At 51.9% G+C, this 22,483-nt stretch overlaps 1 protein-coding gene across 23 annotated transcripts in view; it reads right to left on the bottom strand.

Annotated features, from left to right (window-relative positions):
• The window catches only part of PHLDB1 (pleckstrin homology like domain family B member 1), a 170,844-nt gene that overhangs the window by 23,024 nt on the left and 125,337 nt on the right, over nucleotides 1-22,483 (bottom strand). For 14 of the 23 annotated variants that reach the window (XM_089773225.1, XM_089773226.1, XM_089773228.1 and 11 more), the window contains 9 exons: nucleotides 19,925-20,080; nucleotides 19,421-19,531; nucleotides 18,772-18,861; nucleotides 15,599-15,733; nucleotides 8,999-9,178; nucleotides 7,197-7,352; nucleotides 4,997-5,113; nucleotides 4,577-4,679; nucleotides 775-1,069 (listed from right to left, as the gene is read on the bottom strand). In XM_089773225.1, coding sequence (XP_089629351.1) covers nucleotides 775-1,069; nucleotides 4,577-4,679; nucleotides 4,997-5,113; nucleotides 7,197-7,352; nucleotides 8,999-9,178; nucleotides 15,599-15,733; nucleotides 18,772-18,861; nucleotides 19,421-19,531; nucleotides 19,925-20,080 — 1,343 coding nt within the window. Of the gene's footprint in view, nucleotides 1-774; nucleotides 1,070-4,576; nucleotides 4,680-4,996; nucleotides 5,114-7,196; nucleotides 7,353-8,998; nucleotides 9,179-15,598; nucleotides 15,734-16,886; nucleotides 17,013-18,771; nucleotides 18,862-19,420; nucleotides 19,532-19,924; nucleotides 20,081-22,483 lie in introns of all 23 variants that reach the window. The other 9 variants (XM_089773239.1, XM_089773236.1, XM_089773238.1 and 6 more) reach the window with 6 other exon arrangements.

Below are 22,483 nucleotides of genomic sequence, written 5' to 3'. Positions count from 1 at the left end.
CATCCAGTACCCCAACAAACAGCTTGGGATGTGGGGGGCTGTTACTGCCCAAGGATTCTGAGGCCAGTGCTGAGGTGTTTTGGGAGTCTCAGAGTAGCGGCGCAGGATGGGGTGTGTGTAGGATGGATGATGGAAGATGGCTGTAATGAAGTTTTCATAAATGCTCATAAACAGCTCATCTGTCAACCCAGTAAAACTCTGCAAGTCCCTGCACTTAGTAAGCAGCTCTCCCTCCACCCAGTGACCAGGTTCCTGCCCCTCCTTGCCCCTGCACAGGCTGCTACTCCTCGGGCTCTACTGACCCAGCTCAACAGGCTTCTGTCCCCCAGCACTTAGGATGTGTCTATACTTGGAGCTGGGGCAGCAGGTGGCTCTCAGCTCAAGTAGATGCACCTGTGCTAGCTCTCATGTAACGCGTAGTGTTGCCATGGCACTGTGAGCTGCGGTAGAGGCTAGCCGCCCCGAGTAAATGCCCATCAAGGACCTTTAGCATGTAGGCACCTTGGGTTCCCAGCCCCACCCAGTTCACGTCATGCGGCACCACCGGGCACTCGTTGCTCATTACTGACATGGCAGCGCTGTGGTGAAAGGCTTTCAGCCCCAAGCCAGCTGCTGTGCCCTTAGGCCAGGCCAGGCATCTGAAATGCTCTGCTGTCTCCCCTGAATACGGCCTACTCTCTCCACATCGCCTGTTGTCATCCCTCCCCTCCGCGGGCTGCCCAGAAGGCAGGTATTACCCTGCCCGTGGAGGCTTGGAGCGGGTGCCCGGATTACCTGGACATGTTATCAGGTGAGCAGGCTGAGTTGCCACCAGTGGAGATACTGGTTTCCATGCTGTCTGAACTCTCCAGGCTGAGTGTGTCATAGGCGTGGTCCATGTCCTCGGCCCGGTGCCCGATGCCGTGGGGAGGATGATGATGGAGAATGGAGTGATGCATGAGCGGAGGGTAGGAAGAAGGGGGGTAGTGAGGCTGCCCGTGCAGAGCCTCCCACTGGGACTGCGCCTCAGCAGCTGCTTTCTGCTTCAGCTCCGCCAGGCGCCGCTTCTGCTCCTCAATCACCTGCTGCCCTGTACCCCAGGAGAAGAAGAACAGAGGGCAGGTCACCGGGGTAAGAAGGAGGCCTGTCTGGCTACTCTGCAACAGCCTGGGCACAGGCAAGCAGCCTTCCAGCAGCCTGCACAATGTGCCCCAAATCCTGCCTGCCTGGGGCTAATGCCTCTCACACAGCTTCTGCTACTCTGCCAAGGAAAGCACGAGTCTGACACGTCCACTGCATCCAGCTGCCTTAGGCTAAGTCTATGCAGAGAGTGACTGGAAATACAAGCATGGAGCTGTCCGAGTGTCTATGTCTGGGTCAACACCTATCAGAGCATTACTGATGATGAGCAGAGAATCTCATTTGACATCCATCGGAGTGTGAAAATACCCACACTGCTAAGCACTGTGCATGTGTGCGTGCCCATCCATTTCCCAGTAAAAGCAAGCATCTGTCTCCAGGAAAGCAGCACGCTAAGTCTTCAGAGAACTCCAGCACCCATGGCCCAAACCCCTTTACAGCTCCATAATAGGATGCCACTTTCTATGGCACCCGATGCAGCACTTTGGGAGTGCAGAGAGAGTGGAATAGAGATAAATGTGGATTTAAAGTGCATCTGTAACAAGGAATGAAGGCAAGGGGAATTCCCTGCTGTGCATGTGAGGAACCAGGGTTAAGACAGGAAGCACACTGTTGCCATGCAGCAGCCAAGGAACCTGGTCTTCCCTATAAAGTCACTCACCCTGAGGAGTTGGAGTCACTGCCATCACTGTGCAGCAGCAGCCCAGCAGCATGGTAATTTTACTCAGATCCTAATTCTCATCTGGGAGTGGACAGTGAGACGGGAACCAGGCAGGTCTGACCCAACTGCATGGATGACACACCCCATTCCCATGCCCTCTTGGATCACTAGGCGAATGTACTGGAAACTTTCAGTGTGGCTCCTTAAAGGGCTCCTCATCTTTTCCAAACCCATTCAGATCAGTTGTCCCCAGTCCTCCCTCCTGCCAAAAATGCACATATCCAGATGCACCCTTCAAGGTTCCCAGCTTGCATGGACCAGCCCAACCGGGCCTCTACCTTTCCCTGACCTCCAGCTCATCCCCTCAGACACTCAGAGCACAGGCAGCAAGGGGAGGGCATATGCATCAGTCTGGAAGTGCTGGGCAAAGCATTTATATAACAGGTAGCCTGATACCAGGTTTGCCAAATCCACACAACTGCTTGCATGCTTGATAGGGCTTTGGTCTGTGCAGCAGGGAAAGAGGGGGATGCAGGGAGGCAGAAGGGCCAGGCAGCAGCTTCCTGAAGGAGCTACAGCTTTTGGCATTTTTCATGGCAGGCACAGGCACCAAAAGGAGCAAATTGAGTTGCTGTCACTGGAGATGCTACTATTGAAGAAAAGGAGGCAGATGGGGTCCTGCAGTGCTCATTTGACCAAAATAAAGATGCTGGCTAACACGGCCTCTGAGTGGATATGGGGGAGAACAATGCTCAGAGCTTCCATCCAGTCAGTGACCTCTGATGCAGGGAGAAACCTGGGCTAGTCAGGAACAAGCCATCTGCCTCAGTCAGCAACAGCCCCTAATATTAGGCGTGAACACACTGGCTCCCAAAAGGGCAGACTGGAGATATCCTCTTTGGGACATAGCCTGGTGGGAGATGCCTTGGAAGCATCTTGCCAGTCTATCTGGCATTGCAAGCAGATGGACTCACAGATGCTCTCATACCTTGGGGTTAGGTCTGAGACCCTCCTCCCCATCCTTGGCAGATGGCATCAGGTGTTTTCTTGAACCATGCAGCCATGCTGCTGCCTCAGGGGCTGATCTAGAAGTTCTAGCCTTTCCGAATCTTTACCTGACACAGCGCCTGGCTGCCAGGGCTCCCCTGAGAGTGTAACAGCTGGAGAGGCTACTTCGTATAGTGCTGGGGGCTTGGGGAGAGAGGGAAAAAGCAAGAGACTGAGAGCTCCAATAATAATTTCCAAATCAAACCTGACAGGCTCCTAGCTTCTAATCCTGCACAATGGGCCCTGCAGAGCCGGCCCAAGCTACGGGCTGACCGGGCTGCCGCCCGGGGCGCCCCATTGTAGGGGGTGCTGTGTGGGATTGCTGCGCATGCGCCGGGCGCCTGGAGACGGGGGCCACGCATGCGCTGCACTCCCGGGGCTGATGCCACGCTCCCGGGGCCTGGGGTGCACAAATGGCTCAGGCCAGCCCCGGGGCCCTGGGCATCTCCTGCTCCCCACGGCTGCTGCTGGGAAGGATGCCCTTGCGAAGGGTTAGCTGAGGTTTTGGTCTCATCTACCTTCTTCCTCCAGCATGGCTATTTTAAAAGGCAGATAAGCTGTGCTCTAGGCCTACCTAGGCTCTCTGTCAAGACAGCCTTGTGCACGAGTCACAGCAACTGCTAGCAACAGCCTCACTGGAGCGTGAGCAGAACAAGCTCAGGGTCCATCATGGACAGAGCCTGGGAATTGCCAGCTGAGCTGAATGCTCAGGCCAGACAGACCAAAGCAGCACATGACAACTTAGTAAGGAATCTCCTTCCCCACATACAGAGTCCTGACCTCTCCCTGTGATCCCTGTCGTCTACTTCAGCTGATTTGACCAGTCATTAAAGTCACAAAAGTGCCAAAAGGCCTGATGTGGATCTTTACACCTTCATTTTGTCTCTCATTAGCTGAGATCACTGCTGCTGGGCATGTTTAAGGCTGCAGGGGATGGCCTCGGGCCAAGCATCAGCGAAGACACACTGACTCCTGGGAAACAGGTTCAGATTCCAGTGGGGTCAATTCAGTCCTTTGCCTTTCTGAAGACAGTCCCAGCTACTGCTCTACACTTCAAAGCTAGGGGCAAAGGCAGCAGCATGATATAACCTTTGGGGAGAGAGGGGCTTACAGCAACCAAGATGGTTGTTTTGTTTCAATTGTGGCCCCCAGGTGTTCTCATCCCTCTCTCCTGACGCAAACAGTTACTGATCCCCCAGCACCTGGGAGGCAGGGGCCATACATGAAGAAAAGCCAGAGGCTCATCTATGCCCCCAAGTTACAGAGGCCTCCCCCAACCTGTGCTAGGCCTTGCTGATTTTCTGGCAACTCCTGTCCAGGGATCAAGAGACCAAGAACTATTCTCACAAACAGACAACTTTTTCTTTAAACCAACCCTCTCTCTCCCACTTCAATGGTGCATGCCACCAAAGCCTCCTGGGTTTGTGACGAACAGCCAGACTGGATCACAGAGCACAGAGAGTCTGTTTGCAGTGAGCTCGGGAAGTTTCTCCTTCTACCTCATGAGAAAGGCATTAGGAGTTCCCCAGGCAAGGTGTCTAATGAAGCACAGCCAGCAAGTAACACTCTGAACAGGGACATAGAGCACAAGCAATGGTGGTACCATCCCATGAAGGGCAGAGCAACCCCAGCGGCCACAGAAAACACGCAGCATTGTTTGGAGCATCCTGGTAGGAGCATCTCCTTTCTTATTCCCTGGGCAGGCTGAATCCCACCCCTTTTGGGGATGCCCTTGAAGCAGGCACTTACCTTTCTGCTGCAGGGCCAGCTGGCGTTTGGTCTCAATGTCCTGCAGTGTGGCTGCCAAGTTCCGTGGAAGGCTGCCTGTGCCATTCTGTGGGTGCACAGGGCCCTAGGGATGTGGAAAGGCAAGGATGAGGAAGCCCCTGTGGGATGTGCCCCCATGGGATTCCCAGTCCCTGGTTCATGAGCTCAAGCTGCAGTAAAGTGATAAACAGTCTGGCTGATAGAGGTATTAACAGATCCATCTTTTGTGCTGCTGTGAAAGGGCGTCAAGCCGGGGTTCCAGACGTCTCCCAACTATCTTCCTTCAGCCCAAGAGCCTCAGCACCCAGATCCCTCAAGGGCAATGGACTGTGGACTGAAAAAGCCCCTCGCTGGGGGAGTGACAATGTTGGTACAGCAGCCCCTGGTCCCCTCAGCCCATACCTTTGGGGAGGAGCTGCGTCCCAGCGTGGCCACACTGAGCTGTGAGGATGATGCAGGCCCACTCTTTGTATGTGGGAGGGTGCTGCCGGCGTCGCTGTCCAGCTTCGCACGAAAGACCTAGACACAAGCACAGATATGACTAAGGGTAGATGGAGGCTACAGCACAGATCCCTATGGACTGGCTAATGTTTGGGAAGGGCTGATTGTTACCAGAGCCATCAGTACTTGGAACAGAGATTCACAGCATTTAAACCACTCTGACCCCTAAGCAGACAGCAGCTGCCTGGGAGCCCAGCTTGCTGACAGCAGCAGAATTAATGCTAATCTCTGTTATGTCCCTCCTTCAGCCACAGTTCCCTCTCTACAGGATATTCCCCAGGGCTTTGCTCCATCTTGTTTGAATGTGCCCTGTGCTGGCCAGCTTCTACACAGGGTACAAAATGCCCTGGCCCTAAAAACATGCCCTCTCTAAGCATACACCTGCACTTCCGAGAACCAACTCCCACAGTTAGTGAGAGGAGACCCTGCTACGGTGAGACTGGGTCTCATTCAAGGTGCAGTGTCTGACTCACACTTGCTTCCAAGGGCTGACATAGCTAAGTGAGAGCAAACTAGGCTCTAGGCTGCCTCACCCTCTGTTCCAATAGCAGAGCCTTTATCCCTGGTAAGGACATGGGTGTCGCAACCTGGAGAAAAAACAACTTTTGTATTCAACAGCTGAGCTCCTGTGAGCTGAACTTAGGGAGAGTGAGCACAGAGCTCATAAGGCCATGTTCAGTCATTTCTCTACCAACCCCAACACAACCTCCACAAAGATGGAATGGCACATGAACAGGTGCCAAGCAAAGGCTCAGTGTTGCTCCCTTGGTTCCTTTGCAGAGTCTCAAGCACTGAAGCAGCTTGTTGCCGCATGCAGCGGACTTGGACATGAGAGTCAGCTCTCTCTTCCTGGGGTTAAGTCCTGGGACTTGCGGTACACTGAGAGGGCCTTTTACTACAGGTACTTCTCTCTTTTCCACACTCGTTAATGTTGCTCAACAATGTATTCAATTAACTAACTGGGTTGTAACCTGAACTATCAGTTACCTGAGTGAAATTCTGCCTGAGCAGCTATTGCAACAGGTCTTACACTGATCAATACTCCATTTAATTCATTTTCAGTTGGCACTGGGATCACAGACTTACAGTGGAGTGGGTAAAAGTGAACTACAGTCATTTCATTACGTTGATTCAGTTTTCTGTGCTGTAAGTTACACAAGACATGACAAGGGTTGGCTCTTTAATGTGTCTTAAGCACAGTGTGCTGGCATAAATAACAACAAATATTTCCCTGAGTTAGTATTTCCCTTCCATGCCCCCAAAATCCTCAACTGCAACATTATGGGTGTGTCTAGACTACATGGCTCCATCAATGGAGCCATGTAAACTAGTTTATCCGACATAGTCAATGAAGTGGGGATTTAAATAATCCCTGCTTCGTTAAAATAAAAATGGCCACTGTGCTGTGCCAACAATTAGCTGATCCGGCACAGCGCGGAAGCCTAAATGCGGATCGGTCAAGGGAAGCCTTTGTCGACCGCTCCTGTAAACTCGTTTCACGAGGCATAAGGGAGCGGTCGACAAAGGCTTCCCTTGTCAACCGATCCGCGTCTAGACTGCCGTGCTATGCCGGATCAGCTGATTGTCAGCACAGCGTAGCAGCCATTTTTATTTTAATGAAGCAGGGATTATTTAAATCCTCGCTTCATTGACTATGTCGGATAAACTAGTTTACATGGCTCTGTCGACGGAGCCACGTAGTCTAGGCATACCCTATGAGAGTAACAGACCCAGCTAGGCAGTGATAAATCAAAGCAACAACCAATTTACGTGTCAAATCCACTGAGAGTGCAAATTGACTCTATTGATTCACAGGAACTGAGTCAATTGACATTAGTTGGAAATTTGGATCACACTGCCTATGTCCTCCTTTCATCCCAGCCTGCTTTGGGAAGGGACTTGGAGCATCCTAATCTAAAAACTCCCTCATTGGGTGACCAGTGTCACTAACCTAACAGCGTCTGGCCTGTTCTGCATCAGCTTGGCCTTGCTGCCAACAGCCCTCTCCCTGGGTACCTCAACCCTATAACCTGTGGGACCCAAAGGCCATAACTTCTCACCTCTGCAGGGCCTGGTGATGGGAAGCGGGTGGGGTAATTACCTGGAACAGCTTTCGAGAACAGTGAGCTTTAGCAGGAAGAGGAGGAGGGGAAGAGTGAGGAGAGGCAGAGGAGGAGGCCTCGAAACCAGACATGAACCACTTTTCTGAATCCAAAGCAGAAAGCTGCACTGGGCCGCCCTGAAGTTGGTTCTCCATCTAAAGAAAGAGGGCGAGTGAGACAGGAAGGAGGATGAAACAGTGAGAAACAGAGAAATCCTGCACCATCCCTGTATGCCCACACTCAGGGACACGGCTGTGGGGAAAGGTGAACAGAACCCAATGCTCTCTACAGCCCACCAGGCTCCCAAACTGGCTCCATCCTTTTCTTTCTGGGAATGGAAGCACAGAACCTTTCATCTGTAGCCAAATCCCAGCTCAGGGAGTTTCACTGAGCTGACCACCACTCCAATATCTTCCAGCCCAACCCCATCATCAAGGAGTCAGAGCAGCAGGTGCTAATGCAAGCACTGGAAAGCCACAGAGACCTTCAATCTCCATCTGCATGGTGGGGAAGCCCTGTGGGAGTAAGGTGAGCTCTCACAGAGGGCTGAGATGAAAGAAATAGCAGGGGACAGAGACAGAAAGGGGATGCACAGGCACCAACACTTGCAATGAGAGCGGTGCAGACAAATACTCCTGCTTTACTCTGGCGTTGCAGCAAAGCAGGGCAACAGTGCAGCAGCTGGCTGGAATGGGGATGTGTTCTCTAAAGTCCCTTTGGAATAGACTATCGAGTAGATACCCATGGCCTGGGGCTCAAAAAGTTGCCGTTCCTTCCCCCTCCACCCATAGGATACTGATAGACTCACATGGGACTCTTCACACACTGGAAGATGTCGGACATCCCTGTCATAACCTGAGATCATGAGCTCCTTTCACTTACCAGCCCTCTGCCTGGGTCTGTTCCCCTGTGCTGCCAATCCTAGTTCCTCCTCCAGCTGAGTGTTGTGACAAGGGCACAGGGCAGGGGAGAAGGAACCTAGGGATCCCAGTCTGTCTCCTTCACCCTGGCATTACAGTGAGGGATGTCTGGCCCCTAGTGCTGACAGCCTTGCACTCCAGGGCTCTGTGGAAATTCAGCCCTGGACTCTGGAATGCACTTCCCACCCATGACCTCAGCGTCCAAGGACAGACCTTCCCCGGGCCAGGCAGACACCCTGTGCCCAGGAGAAATGCTCCCCTCAAGGCTGCTGGCAGTGCCCAGCAGAGGACGTAGTTCAGGGTGTGGTGCTGACACAGCATTACACAGACAGAATGATTCAACCCCCAGGGCAGCTGCCATTGTGGGTCAAAGGCCATGGAGCCCCACAGCTTCACATATGCCTTCCCTTCTGTGGCTGGACACTTCTATCCCTACCACCATCTTGCCCCAGGAATGAGCTGGGCTGCTCCCTTACCACAGCCAAATGAGAGTTTAACATTCAATCAGTCCTGAGGTTTTAGAGCTGGCGAGAGGGGTGGCATACCAGCACTGACAAGGGATTGTGCAGCAGGATGAGCTCTTCCTCCGCCCCAAATGCGTGTTCTGCCCTGGGAGGGATCAGCATACATGGAAAATTCAGCATTTACAAGGTTGCCAAGGCAAGCTAACTTGCTGCTGATGATAGCGCTGTGCTGGGAATGCCTACTCACTAGGTATACCAGGCTAGAAGGAGTCTCTATTGCCTGGCAGCCAGGACAGCGTGGGGTGCTGAAGGCCCGCTCTGGACCTCTGAGGTTTTGCAAGCCAACCTCCAGCTTCCTACTAGTGTTCTCCTGGAAAGCACAAGAGATGGCAAGAGGGAAAGGCAATGGACACAAACCTCAGCAGGAATGAAGGAAGAGGAGAGAGGTGAAACAGAAGAAGGAAGGCAGCCTGCAGATGAAGCAGCTTGAGGGGCGAAGCCTGAAGTGGGATGGTCCAATGGGGAAGCAGGAGGGGCCGGCTCTAGGTCAGCTTTGACACTGCCCAGAATTCCTGAGAGCTGGTCAACAGTCACGTACTGAACAGAGAGAAGCAGCAGAGTGAAAAGCAGTAACAGGACTGGAACAATGACAACTAGAGGCAAGCAGGCAAGGACCTCAGCAGTCCCAAAGCCCATCCCAGGGGAGGTTATCACAATAGGAGAGTTCAACTTCCTGGCGATCAGAACAGCATCAGAAACAGCTGCTGTTTGTTCTGAGCCCACCAAAGGTCTCACAGCACATCAGAAGAGTCGTCTGCACAAGCTCTTCTGGGGGATTCACTTTACTTTTTAATTTTTGGCAAACTACTATTGCTCCTGGGACTGATGAGCATCCACCTGAGCCAGAGAGAGGCCCGACTGGCAGCTCCCCATACTGCTCTTCCAAGTCAGCCCCATCCTTAGTTACCTCAGTGTTGGGCTCCCCCCATAGCTATGCTGATGCCCTTCAGTCCTGATCCAAACCTACTCCAGCCATTCAGCTGAGACTGCTTATGCCAAGCTTAATGGCAGTTTTGTAACAAATATCTACTTCAACCTAAAACTGGTCCCACACAGTCACTTGCAGACCCAGCAGCCAAAATTTCCCTAGAGGAATTCCACTGAGAAGGGCCTGACCCCAGGTAGCCAACATCAAAGGACTAAAAATTCACTCAGTCACCCCATTCCCCAGTGCTATCTTATCTAGGGGTATGTCTAGACTACATGGCTCCATCGACGGAGCCATGTAAACTAGTTTACCCGGCACAGGCAAAGAAGCAGCTTTTCCTTCCACCTAACGACAGAAGGAGCATCTTCGCGGGCAGGCTTGCAAACCTAATGAGGAGGGCTTTAAACTAGGTTCGTCGGGGGACGGTGACGAAAACCCTGAGGGGAGTGGGGAAGTCGGATACTGGGAAGAAATGCAGAGAGGAACGAGCAAGAAAGGAGGACCCCTGATTCGAATGGAGAAGATAGGGCGATCAACTGGTTATCTGAGGTGTTTGTACACTAATGCGAGAAGCCTGGGCAACAAACAAGAAGAACTGGAGGCCTGGCCCAGTCCAAGAAATATGATTGAATTGGGATAACAGAGACTTGGTGGGATGGCTCGCATGACTAGAGCGCTGCCATGGAAGGGTATAGACTGTTCAGGAAGAACAGGCAGGGGAGAAAAGGAGGAGGAGTTGCACTATACGTAAGAGAGCACTATGATTGCTCTGAACTCCAGTATAAAGAGGGAGAAAAACCTGTTGAGAGTCTATGGGTTAAGTTTAAAGGAGCAAACAACAGCAGTGATGTTGTGGTTGGTGCCTGCTACAGGCCACCGAATCAGGTGGATGAGGTAGATGAGGCTTTCTTCGGACAACTGAGAGAAGCTTCCAGATCGCAGGCCCTGGTTCTTGTGGGGAACTTTAATCACCCTGACATCTATTGGGAAACCAATACGGCAGTACACGGGCAATCCAGGAAGTTTTTGGAGAATGTTGGGGATAACTTCTTGACACAAGTGCTGAAGGATCCGACCAGGGGCCGTGCGCAGCTTGACCTTCTGCTCACAAACAGGGAGGAACTAATAGGGGAAGTAGTGATCATGAGATGGTAGATTTCAGGATCCTGACCGAAGGAAGGAAAGAGAGTAGTAAAATACACACCCTGGACTTCAAAAAAGCAGATTTTGACTCCCTCAGAGACGTGATGAGCAGAATCCCCTGGGATGCTAACATGAAGGGGAAAGGAGTCCAGGACAGCTGGCAGTATTTTAAAAAAGCCTTATTGAAGGCACAGAAAGAAACTATCCCGATGCCTAGCAAGAGAGGCAAACATGGTAGGAGACCGGATTGGCTTACAGGGGAAATCCTTGGTGAACTTAAGCACAAAAAGGAAGCTTACAAAAAGTGGAAACTTGGACAAATGACCAGGGAGGGGTTTAAAGGTATAGCTCGAGAATGCCAGGGGGTTATCAGGAAAGCGAAAGCGCAAATGGAATTGCGACTGGCTAAGGATGTGAAGGATAACAAGAAAGGTTTCTACAGGCATGTTAAAAAGAAGAAGGTGATCAGAGAGGGTGTGCGGCCCCTACTAGATGAAGGAGGTAACCTAGTGAGAGATGATGTGGGGAAAGCTGACGTACTCAATGCTTTCTTTACCTCTGTATTCACGGACAAGGTGGGCTCCCGGACTAATGCGCTAAGTGACGCAAGATGGGATGAAGATGGACAACCCGTGGTGGGTAAAGAACAGGTTAGGAACTATTTAGAAAAGCTAAACGTACACAAATCCATGGGTCCGGACTTAATGCATCTGAGGGTACTGAGGGTATGTCTACACTCCCACCCTAGTTCGAACTAGGGTGGTTAATGTAGGCAACCGAAGTTGCAAATGAAGCCCGGGATTTGAATTTCCCAGGCTTCATTTGCATCTCGCCGGGTGCCGCCATTTTTAAATGTCCGCTAGTTGGGACTCTGTGCCCGCGGCTACACGTGGCATGGACTAGGTATTTCGGATTAGGCTTCCTATTCCGAACTACCATTACTCCTCGTGGAACGAGGTGTACCGGTAGTTCGGAATAGGAAGCCTAATCCGAACTACCTAGTCCGTGCCGCATGTAGCCGCGGGCACGGAGTCCGAACTAGCGGACATTTAAAAATGGCGGCACCCGGCGAGACGCAAATGAAGCCTGGGAAATTCAAATCCCAGGCTTCATTTGCAACTTCGGTTGCCTACATTAACCACCCTAGTTCGAACTAGGGTGGGAGTGTAGACATACCCTGAGTGAGTTGGCAAATGTCATTGAGGAGCCTTTGGCCATTATCTTGGAAAAGTCGTGGAGATAGGGAGAAATCCAGGATGACTGGAAAAAGGCAAATGTAGTGCTCATCTTCAAAAAAGGGAAGAAGGACAATCCAGGGAACTATAGGCTGGTCAGTCTTACCTCGGTTCCTGGAAAAATCATGAAATGAGTCCTTAAGGAATCCATTTTGAGGCACTTGGAAGAGAGGAAAGTGATTAGGAATAGTCAGCATGGATTCACAAAGGGAAAGTTGTGTCTGACTAATCTGATTAGCTTCTATGATGAGGTAACTGGCTCTGTGGACGTGGGAAAGTCAGTGGATGTGATAGACCTTGACTTTAGCAAGGCTTTTGAAACGGTCTCCCACAATATTCTTGCTAGCAAGTTAAGGGAATGTGGATTGGATAAATGGACTGTAAGATGGATAGAAAGATGGCTAGAATGAATGCTGGGCCCAGCGGGTAGTGATCAACGGCTCAATGTCAGGATGGCGGTTGGTTTTTACCGGAGTGCCCCAAGTTCGGTTCTAGGACCGGTTTTGTTCAATATCTTTATTAATGACCCAGATGAGGGGATGGATTGCACCCTCAGCAAGTTTGCGGATGACACTAAGCTAGGGGGAGAGGTAGATACGCTTGAGGGCAGGGATAGGGTCCAGAGTGACTTAGACAAATTGGAGGATTGGGCCACAAGAAATCTGATGAGGTTCAACAAGGACAAGTGCAGAGTCCTGTCCTTGGGACGGAAGAATCCCAAGCATGGTTACAGGCTGGGAACCAACCAGCTAAGTAGTAGTTCTGCAGAAAAGGACCTGGGGGTTACAGTGGATGAGAAGCTGGAGATGAGTCAACAGTGTGTCCTTGTAGCCAAGAAGGCTAATGGCATATTAGGTTGCATTAAGAGGAGCATTGCCAGCAGATCCAGAGATGTCATTATTCGCCTTTATTCGGCTTTGGTGAGGCCACGCCTGGAGTATTGTGTCCAGTTCTGGGCCCCCCACTACAAAAAGGATGTGGATGCATTGGAGAGGGTCCAGCGGAGGGCAACCAAAATGATTAGGGGGCTGGAGCACATGACCTATGAGGAAAGGCTGAGGGATTTGGGTCTGTTTAGTCTGAAGAAGCAAAGAGTGAGGGGGGATTTGATAGCAGCCTTCAATTTCCTAAAGGGAGGTTCCAAAGAGGATGGAGAGAGGCTGTTCACAGTAGTGATGGATGGCAGAACAAGGAGCAATGGTCTCAAGTCGTGGTGGGAGAGGTCCAGGTTGGATATTAGGAAAAACTATTTCCCTAGGAGGGTGGTGAAGCACTGGAATGGGTTACCTAGGGAAGTAGTGGCGTCTCCATCCCTAGAGGTGTTTAAGTCTCGGCTTGACAAAGCCCTGGCTGGGTTGATTTAGTTGGGATTGGTCCTGCCTAGAGCAGGGGGCTGGACTTGATGGCCTTCGGAGGTCTCTTCCAGCTCTGTGGTTCTATGATTCTATAAGCGGGGATTTAAATAATCCCAAGGCTTACACGATCGGTCGGCAAAGGCTTCCCCAGCCGACCAATCCGCGACTAGACTACCGCGCTGTGCCGGATCAGCTGATCATTGGCACAGCGCAGCGGCCATGTTTATTTTAATGAAGCGGGGATTATTTAAATCCCTGCTTCTTTGCCTCTGCTGGGTAAACTAGTTTACATGGCTCCGTCGACAGAGCCATGTAGTCTAGACATACCCTAGGAGTCTAATGCGCTGTTTTACAGCAGTGGTCTCCAACCTTTTTACACCCAAGATCACTTTTTAAATGTGAAGACAAGCCAAGATCTACCCCCATCCCTTCCCCAAGACCCCACCCCTTTCTTGAGGCCCAGCCCTCTCTGTTCCCCTCCTCTCCATCACTTGCTATGCCTTATTCACTCTCACTGGGTTGAGACAGGAGGCGCAGGCTCTGGGGTGGGAATGAGGGATTTGGGTGTGGGAAGGGGTGAAAGGTGCAAGCTCTGGGAGGGAATTTGGATGCAGGAGGAGGAGGAGGAGGGGATGCTGGCTCGGGAAGGAGGCTCCAGGCTGGGGAGTGTTGGGGTCAGGTGGAGGGTTGGGGTACTGAGCAAGCCACAGGCTTGTGGATGTGAAGGTGCAGGAGTTTGGGTTGGGTGTATAAGCGGCTCAGGGCAGGGAGGCTGGGAGTATGATAGGCTCAGGACACAGATTTGCGGTGTGTGGATGGTACAGAAGGGTTGTGGCAGAAGACTGGTGATTTGGGGGTGCAGGACTTTGGGGATGTGAGAGGGTCAGGACAGGGGGTTCCAGTGTATGACAGGCTCAGATTTGGTGTCTGGGGGTATGTGCAGGAGTGTTATGATGCTGCCAGATGCGGGCTTGGTCCCAATTGGGGGCTCGTTGGCCAGGCTTCATTTTTAAATAAAATATTATGTCAAACACAAAATGTTTCAGTGTTGTATTTATTCATGAGAGGGAACCTGTTTTGAGTCAGGGGTCACTGACCCACAGAAAAGTCAATTGGGGCCACACAAGTGAGATGCAAAAAAAACAACCTCTCCAAAACTCCCCAAGCCTCACTAATGTGGCCCCAACTGAGCTGGTGGGAGGAGGGGATAGGGTGCTGGGGTGGGGGTAGGATGCTGGGTCAGGGTACTGGTTGATGCTGGTTGATGCTGGTGGATGCTGGTGGTTGCTGGGGCCGGGGATAGAGTGCTGGGGCGGGGGTAGGATGCTAGGACAGGGTACTGGTTGATGCTGGTGGTTGCTGGGGCAGGGGACAGGGTACTTGTGGGGGAGTCTGGCCAGGGGGAGGGGACAGGCACAGCTGGGGCCAATACCTGGGGATCCTGCAGCTGCACACTAGGTCCAAGTTTCAGGAAGTACGTGCGCTGCTTCCCCCTTCCCAAACATCCGGCGCGTTTCCTGAATAGCCAGGTCTGTCGCCAGTGACTTCCTTCCCACTGCTGCCTCTGCGCGAGGGAGGAGGGGAGGAATAGGAGTCCCTGGACTGTGCCAGCTCCAACTGCTCAGGAAGCGCATGCATCCTGCTCCTCCGCTCCCCACAGCAGTCGCACACTTCCTAAGAAGTTGGAGCTGGCGCGGTCCGGGGACTCCTACTCCCCCTCCTCGTGCAGGAAGGCAGCAGGGGAAGGAAGTTGGCGGCACGTGATAGACCCGGCGTTTCAGGAAACGCGCTGGCTGTTTGAGGGAGGGGGGAGCAACCCATGCACTTCCTGAAACCGCAGATGTGGTGCACAGCTGTGGGACTTGCCCCGACCCTGCAGGAAGCTGGCGCTACCTTCATCGTCGCTGGAGGTAGCATCAGTGGGGGCTGCTTCTTGGGGGAGGAATGGGGGGGGAACACCTCTCGATTGACTGGTTGAGCCCCCCCGATCGAGCAGTCGATTGCGATTGACGGGTTGATGACCAAGGTTTTACAGCACAAGAGGAGAGAGCTCCCTGGTCACCAGTAAAGACCATTCCAGCCTCTCTCACACAGTCAGCTGCAAACCAATACCCATCTGCTCCAGTAAGGCCCATTGAGGGAACAGTGAGGGCAAAGTGGCTTCATCCCTTGCACCAATCTGAACCATCTTGAGCAATAAAACAACCTTGATCTCAGTGTCAGCTACTAGAGTACAGATTTTGAAACCTAGCCAAAAACACTGTAAGCAAAACTCAGCATGCTCAAAAGCAGGTACCTCATTGGTTGTGGGAGGTACAGCAAGCAAGCAAGCAAGAGGAGTAGCAGCAGTGGCAGCAACAGCTTTAGTATCCTGGCCAGGGCTGTACATACTGCAGTAGAATCTGAAAACATCAGACAGCCTCATGTACTCCTAAAAATCCACAGTGAAGAAGGAGAGTTAGACTTATGCACCAGTCCCCTGGTACCAACCACAACACAGCAGGAAAGCTCCATGAATGCCACAGTGCAGCCGGCAGTGCTCTTCTACAGCCTGAACCCCTCTTCCATAGAGAGTGCCGCCTGTGGGGACTATAAGTCCTAGCATGCAACACTTCATCCTGAAAGAGCAGCACTGCAGGACAGGACTTGTCATCTCAAGAGTGCCTCTTGGAAGGGGGCAGAGCATGCTGGGACTTGTAGTCTCTGAAGACCTAAACAATGTGTAAGTGACTGTCTTATTTAGAACCAGTTCCCACCTCTCTCATTATTTCTAAATAAAACACATTGTTGCTATATAAAAACCCAGGAAAATAGAAGAAATTAAAAGGATTCTGTTGAGGAGCTATAGTGTTGCAGAATGGGGGGAGGGGGAGAAATACGTACAAGTCATTTTGTTGGGATTTAAGCCACACTGCAGTATGGTGCGAGTGCAAGTAAACCAGGAAGGCAAACTGTCTAGAAATAATAGGAATGCATCTGAAGTTCAAAGAGCACCAGCTGTGAGGAGTGTGACTAATCCCAAATGCTTCAAAGCTGCATGAGAAATACGCAGCTCTGGATCCGATTCGGGCCCGAGAAGCTATGTCTACACAGCAGCATTTTTCAGAAGAACTGACGTTATTCCAAAATAACATAGTCAGCATCTACATAGCAAGCAGTTATTTCGACATAATGTCGAGCTGGAAGACTTCTTACTCCAATATCGGTAACCCTCATTTCACGAGGAGTAAGGAAATCGGAGGAAGAGTGCTCTACCTCGGATTTCCTGCTGAGTAGACAGCGCCAAAAGCCCAAATAAGCTATTTCAACTTAAGCTACGCCATTGACATAGCTCAAAGTGCGGAGCTTATTTCAAGTGTAGCCCTGCTGTGTAGACATGCCCTACATGAGCTTTTTTCATGCCTACCTAAGGGGACCAAAGTCACTGACGGCAACAAAAGCCCATTTAAGAGATCTGCTGGCTTGCCTGTCTCCTGAATTATTTATAAGACCCTGACAAGGTGGCTGTACACAGCAGTTTGGCCCACACGCTGCAGAACAATGGGAGCAGTGAGCAAGCAGGCACATGCAGTTAGGTCTGTTACCTCTTGTATTTTGGGGTAAGAGTGGGCGGAGAAAGAAGGACCTAAGGAAGTACTTGCTGCTGGCAGGGCATTCTGGGGCTTAGTTTCCTCTACCAAGTCATAAGGCTCTGAGATATGAAGGGTTTCCTGTTGGAGGGTAAAGGTCATAAGGATAAAGCAGGCAGAGACACACTGAGATCAAAACAGCTTCAGGCAGAAAGCAGGGGCACTGTCTAGTGCAGTGGTTCTCAAACTAGGGGTTGAGACTCAATACTGCTGGTGGAATGTCAGGCAACGGGTCTCATTGCTGCAGGGTGATCAGGTGACCGTAGGAGTGCAAAGGCAGGCTTTCTGCCTGTCCTGGCACCACAGATTGTGCTGTGCCCCAGAAGAGGCCAGCAACAGGCCCAGCTCCTAGGTGGGAGGCTCCATCCACTGCCCCTGCCCCTGCCCCTGCCCTAAGCACTAGCTCCTCACTCCCACTGGCTGGGAACCTGCTGCTGGCCCCTTCTGCAGTGCCAGGAGAGGCAGGAAGCCTGCCATAACAACCCTGCTGCACTGCTGACTGGGAGCCACTCAAGATAAGCTCCTTCTTCCCCAGCCCTGACCCCCCTGAAAGCCAGAGCCCCCTGCAACACCCCAAAGACCTCATCCTCAGCCCCACTCTGGAGCCCACACTCTAGCCAAATTAAGTTGGATTGTGGGCAGCAACAATTTTCTTCCACTGGGTCATGAGAAAAAAAGTTTGTAAACCACTGATCTAATGGAGCTTCCAGCCAGAAAGCCCTTGCAGCTTAAGGGCCCAGCTGTAGGGAAGATTTCATCCTGCAGACCATCTTAGTGGCATGACTGAAGGCACCAGGCATCATATATTCCATGGCTGGATTGTGACAGCTCTACCTTTGGAGTTCTAGCCACAAGAGGAAGGAAAAGGGTCACTGCCCTCCACAGTGTAGAGCCAACCCTCCCTGGAAATGCTCCTACTTCCCACAACACATTCACAGCTGCCAATTCCAATTGTGCACACACCATGGCGGAGTCTGTGGAAGAGCCAGCCTCTAGCTCACTCTGCCCCTCCCCAAAATAAACAACGGTATGCACTGAGAATCACGTTGGTGGGAGAGAGAGTAAAGGGCTACGCCCCTCCTCCCATGCACACACTGAACACCCTGGTTTTACATGATCAGTGAAAATCTTGGGAACTTGCACAGAGCCAGTGCCATGCTCTTCCTCGACACGTGCAGCAAGGATCTGTGACATGGAATGCCAGGCCCACCTGGCAAAGCTTCATTCTCTGCTGAGCAACAGCATGCACTGAGCACACTCCTTTCCCCATGCAAGGTTTGCCCTTAGGATCCCCGCCCTCACACATGCCATGCCCTCTTGTGTCAGACCCTAACAAACTGAACTGCTCTGAGGGCTGTGGTGGGTTAGCCAAGGCCACCACCTTTTCAGGTGCCAAAGGCAGCATATTCCCAGGAAACAGTGCTCTGCTCCCAAGGGTGAATCAAGTTCTCTCCGTGCCAGTGTTTGGGGCCAACCAGATAAGACTAGTCTCTAATCTCCATGATGTATGACAGACTTAGGACCCCAAAGTAATGACAAACCCAAGTGCAAAGGAACAGCTCCAAACCTGGACGTTAAACTCTAGTTCCATGGCTCTGCTCCCGGAAGGATTTATCAAAAGGAACCAGGATCCCTGGTCCAATGAGAGACTGTCCTGCCTGCTGCCAGTGTCTAGTGTTTCCACTGTCAGGGCACTGGTACATTCATGCATTTGTGCCAACAGCCACATTATTTACACCTTTTGAAAGCCAGAAGCAGGGTGGTTGGAGTCCCAGGCAGGGATGGCTCTGTGAAGGGAGGGTAGTTCTAGTGACTAACCATCCCTCTTCTCCCTTATTACCTCTTTGAGTGCAGATGATGTTTTGGGGAAACTCCGTCTGCCAGTGACAAGATGGTACCGTCTCTCCAGGGAGACAAGCTTCTCCTTCTCCTGAGCACACAGTAACAATGAAAAAAGGGGTGATAGCAAGAGAGTTAATGACAGCCCCAAAAAGGGTCCGAAAGTGAGGCCAACACTAGGGCAGCCATAGTACCTTGCCTGCCAGCACCCACATGGACACAGGCCCAAATCATTCACATTTCTGCCAAGACCCATTCTTGGGTTTGGGGCAAGGTGTACAGCTGGGCTCCCAACTGAAACCTTTCCCCAGGGCACGAGGGACAGTGTTTGGATACAGGCCGGCTGAGGTCTGGGCTTGCTACCAGGTCAGTCTCTCTCAAGGTGGGAGGGGTGAGACAAGCTGTGCCGACATAGCATAGCCTGTACTGTTGCCCTTTCAGTTTCCAACAGGCCATGTGGAAACTGCTGGAAAGCAGAGCACATGTGCAACGTGGTCTCATTCGAACCTGAAAGATGTAGCTGTGTAGAGACCCGGTCCAGCCCCGCGTAAGGCACTGCACTCTTTATTAGTGCGTGTGTCTGGCCTGGCACACACTCCCCCAGTGAATCCCTTTCCTCCGCTCCAGGCAGCATGGTTTCAGAATGTTACCTTCTGCAGCAGCTGCAGCATGGCATTCTTCTCCTTGGCAAGGCGCTCAGACTCCTGGGCAGTCTGGAGACGTATGTGATTGGCCTGGCTTTCCAATGCAGCCAGCCGTTCCTTAAAGAAAACAAGGCATGAGTAAGATGGCACCAGGCCCTGCAGGGTGGCTTGGGAAGAAGTAGCTATCTGGGAGGGAGAGAGGAAGGGAGAAGCCTTACTCAGTCTGGGCAGGTATTTGGAGCCTCTCTGTCCACACCCAGAACAGGCACAGGGCTGGCTTCGGCCAGAGACAAGTGTGGGAGCTGATGGTACTTGGGAGTCAAAGGGCTGTTGTGAGCACAGGGACAGTCCAGGGCTTGTGGCAATAAAGGAAGGGGCTAGGAGAGCAGATCAGAGTAAATCTAGGCTGGGAGAGGATTACAGGTGAGCTCACTGCAGTGGATACTGCTGGGATGAGGGAGAGCCTAGGCTCCATAGCCTTTGCCCAGGGGTCCAGGGCCCTTTCCCCACCTTCCTCTTGGCGATACTGCGATGGCACTCAGCCTTGCTCTGTAGGATCTGCTGGCTCACAGTCTCGCGCTCCTCCTCCAGGCGACTCTCCTTTTCCAGCTGCTGGAACTCCAAGTCCTCAAACAGCTTGGTTTCTGTCTCCAGGGCCTCTGCCTCCTTCAAACACACAACAACGGCTGCTCAGCTCCATCTGGAACAGAGATGCCTCCCTGCTAGCTGCTCCTCCCTGCCAGAAGTACCAGGCAGGAGCTGCTCTGACAAAAGAGTAGTCCCTGAGAAAGCCAGGGACAAAGCACCATTTGCTGCAGTAGGAGGGAAGCTCTAAACTTTCCTTTTGCTTGTTGGGAGGCACAGGGCAGTGCACAGCTGGTGACTCTGACTGAGCATATGATGGCTTCCTGCTCAACAGGAACCTGCAATCATGCCCAGCCCAGGGACCTACCAAGGCAAGGTCTTCTGTTCCACACGCTCACACTCTTCACAAAAAATGCACTCTCCCCCCAAGTCTCGTTGGCCCAATCCATCCCCCCCCAGTGTTTCAAATCCATGTTATGATCACACCCCAGGAGAGAGAGGTCCAGACCAGAACGTTCCCTGCTGAATATGGCAGAGAAAGAAAGACAATAGCTTGGGGAATGGGATGATGTGCAGGGCTCCTGCACCATGGCACTGCCCAGGCTTGCCATCTGCTGGAAAGAGAGGTCCCAGCAGATCAGCCTTGGCAGGGGCTCTGCACAGCACACTGATCTTGGCAGAAGAGACTCATACAGCAGATTTGTTCCCCTGCTTTTTTTTCTTGCTTCAGGGGGTAGCCGAATTAATCTGTTACAGAAAAAAACAACAAATGGTCTGGTAGCACCGTATAGACTAACGAAACACGTAGATGGGATCATGAGCTTTCATGGGAACAGTCCACTTCTTCATATACAGGCAGTCCCCGGGTTACGTACAAGATAGGGACTGTAGGTTTGTTCTTAAGTTGAATCTATATGTAAGTCGGAACTGGCGTCCAGATTCAGCCGCTGCTGAAACTGACCGCCAGTTCCGACTTACATACAGATTCAACTTAAGAAACCCAGGCGTCCCCAAGTCAGCCGCTGCTGAAACTGTGATCAGCGGCTGATTCCAGGAAGCCCGGGGCAGAGCAACTCTGCCTTGGGCTTCCTGTAGTCAGCACTGGTCAGTTTCAGCAGCGGCTGACTTGGGGACTCCTGGGGCAGAGCAGCTGGGGTGCTGCTGGGTTGCTCCAGTAGCGCCGCTCCTCGGCGCTACTGGACCAACCCAGCAGCACCCCAGCTGCTCTGCCCCAGGCGTCGGTCCAGTAGTGCCCAGAGCGGCGCTGCGGGACCAACCGGCAGCGCCCCAGCTGCTCTGCCACAGGCGTCCAGAGAAAAGCCTGGTCTGCTGGGGGGGGGGTACTAGCTGCGCCCCCCCCCAGCAGACCAGGGAGACGTGGGTGGCGGACCGAGACGCACCGTGGTCCCGCCGCCCGGGTCCTCCGCAGCTTTGCTCCCCGTCTCCCTGGTCTGCTGGAGACCAGCAGACCAGGGAGATGGGGAGCAAAGCCTCTGAGGACGCCGGCAGCGGAACAGCTGCGGCGCGTCTGGGCTGTCCCACTGCCAGCGTGCTCCGCGGCTTTGCTCCCCATCTCCCTGGTCTGCTGGTCTCCAGCAGACCAGGGAGACGGGGAGCAAACCCTGTTCGTAACTGCGGATCCAACATAAGTCGGATCCGCGTAACTCGGGGACTGCCTGTACTCCAGTGATCTGAAGTAGTGGGCTGTGCCCACGAAAGCTCATGATACCATCTACATGTTTTGTTAGTCTATAAAGTGCTACCAGGTCATTTGTTCTTTTTTTTCTTGTTACTTCTATGAAAGATGCCAGTAGGGGTGTTCCGTGTGGATGGGTTAGTGGGGCTGCACAAAGATCTTTTACAAACAGTTAGTATGGCCAAGCTAACATGTGTGTTCCAGGCATGTGACCACACAGCTCAGAGATAGACGAGATTTCTAGGGTCTGAGCTAGATCACTTCCTGGATAGTGCTTTGTATAATAACTGTCTGCTTTATTCAGTTTTAAATGTTAATGGCATCTCCCGGGCAAGTGCAGATAAAATTCAGGGCTTCTATCCTATCAGCAAGAACCTTTAGGTGTGTATTTTTATGTAGTTATTAATATATTTTTATAAATTAATCAAGATTTTGTTTGGATGTAAACATCCCTCTGCAGCTCTTGCAAATCTAGCAGGAGCAGGGGCATAGGAACTTGAAAAAGAAACTGACCAGGCTAGTTTGCGAGGTAGGAAGCAAGAAGCAAACACTGCACTGGGGGAACAGTGCATCTGATGTTTTAAATCCTTTATATTCCAGCGACTCCAGCTGTTAGTAAAAAGCTGCAGAAATTAGAGTTAGTTTTTAGCTTGGTTGGGATTTTTGCATTTTATTTAAAATATATGATTTTCAGCCTGACTGAACCCCATTTCAGTCACTTTAGCATCTAGTTAGTGGAAATGTTCCTTTTCAGAGTCAATGGGGAGACAATGGTTTCCTGGTCTGTG

Source organism: Pelodiscus sinensis, chromosome 25, assembly GCF_052426305.1.
Source record: "Pelodiscus sinensis isolate ZL-2025 chromosome 25, ASM5242630v1, whole genome shotgun sequence".
NCBI lineage: Eukaryota > Metazoa > Chordata > Testudines > Trionychidae > Pelodiscus > Pelodiscus sinensis.
This window is presented reverse-complemented; position numbering and strand designations above follow the sequence as displayed.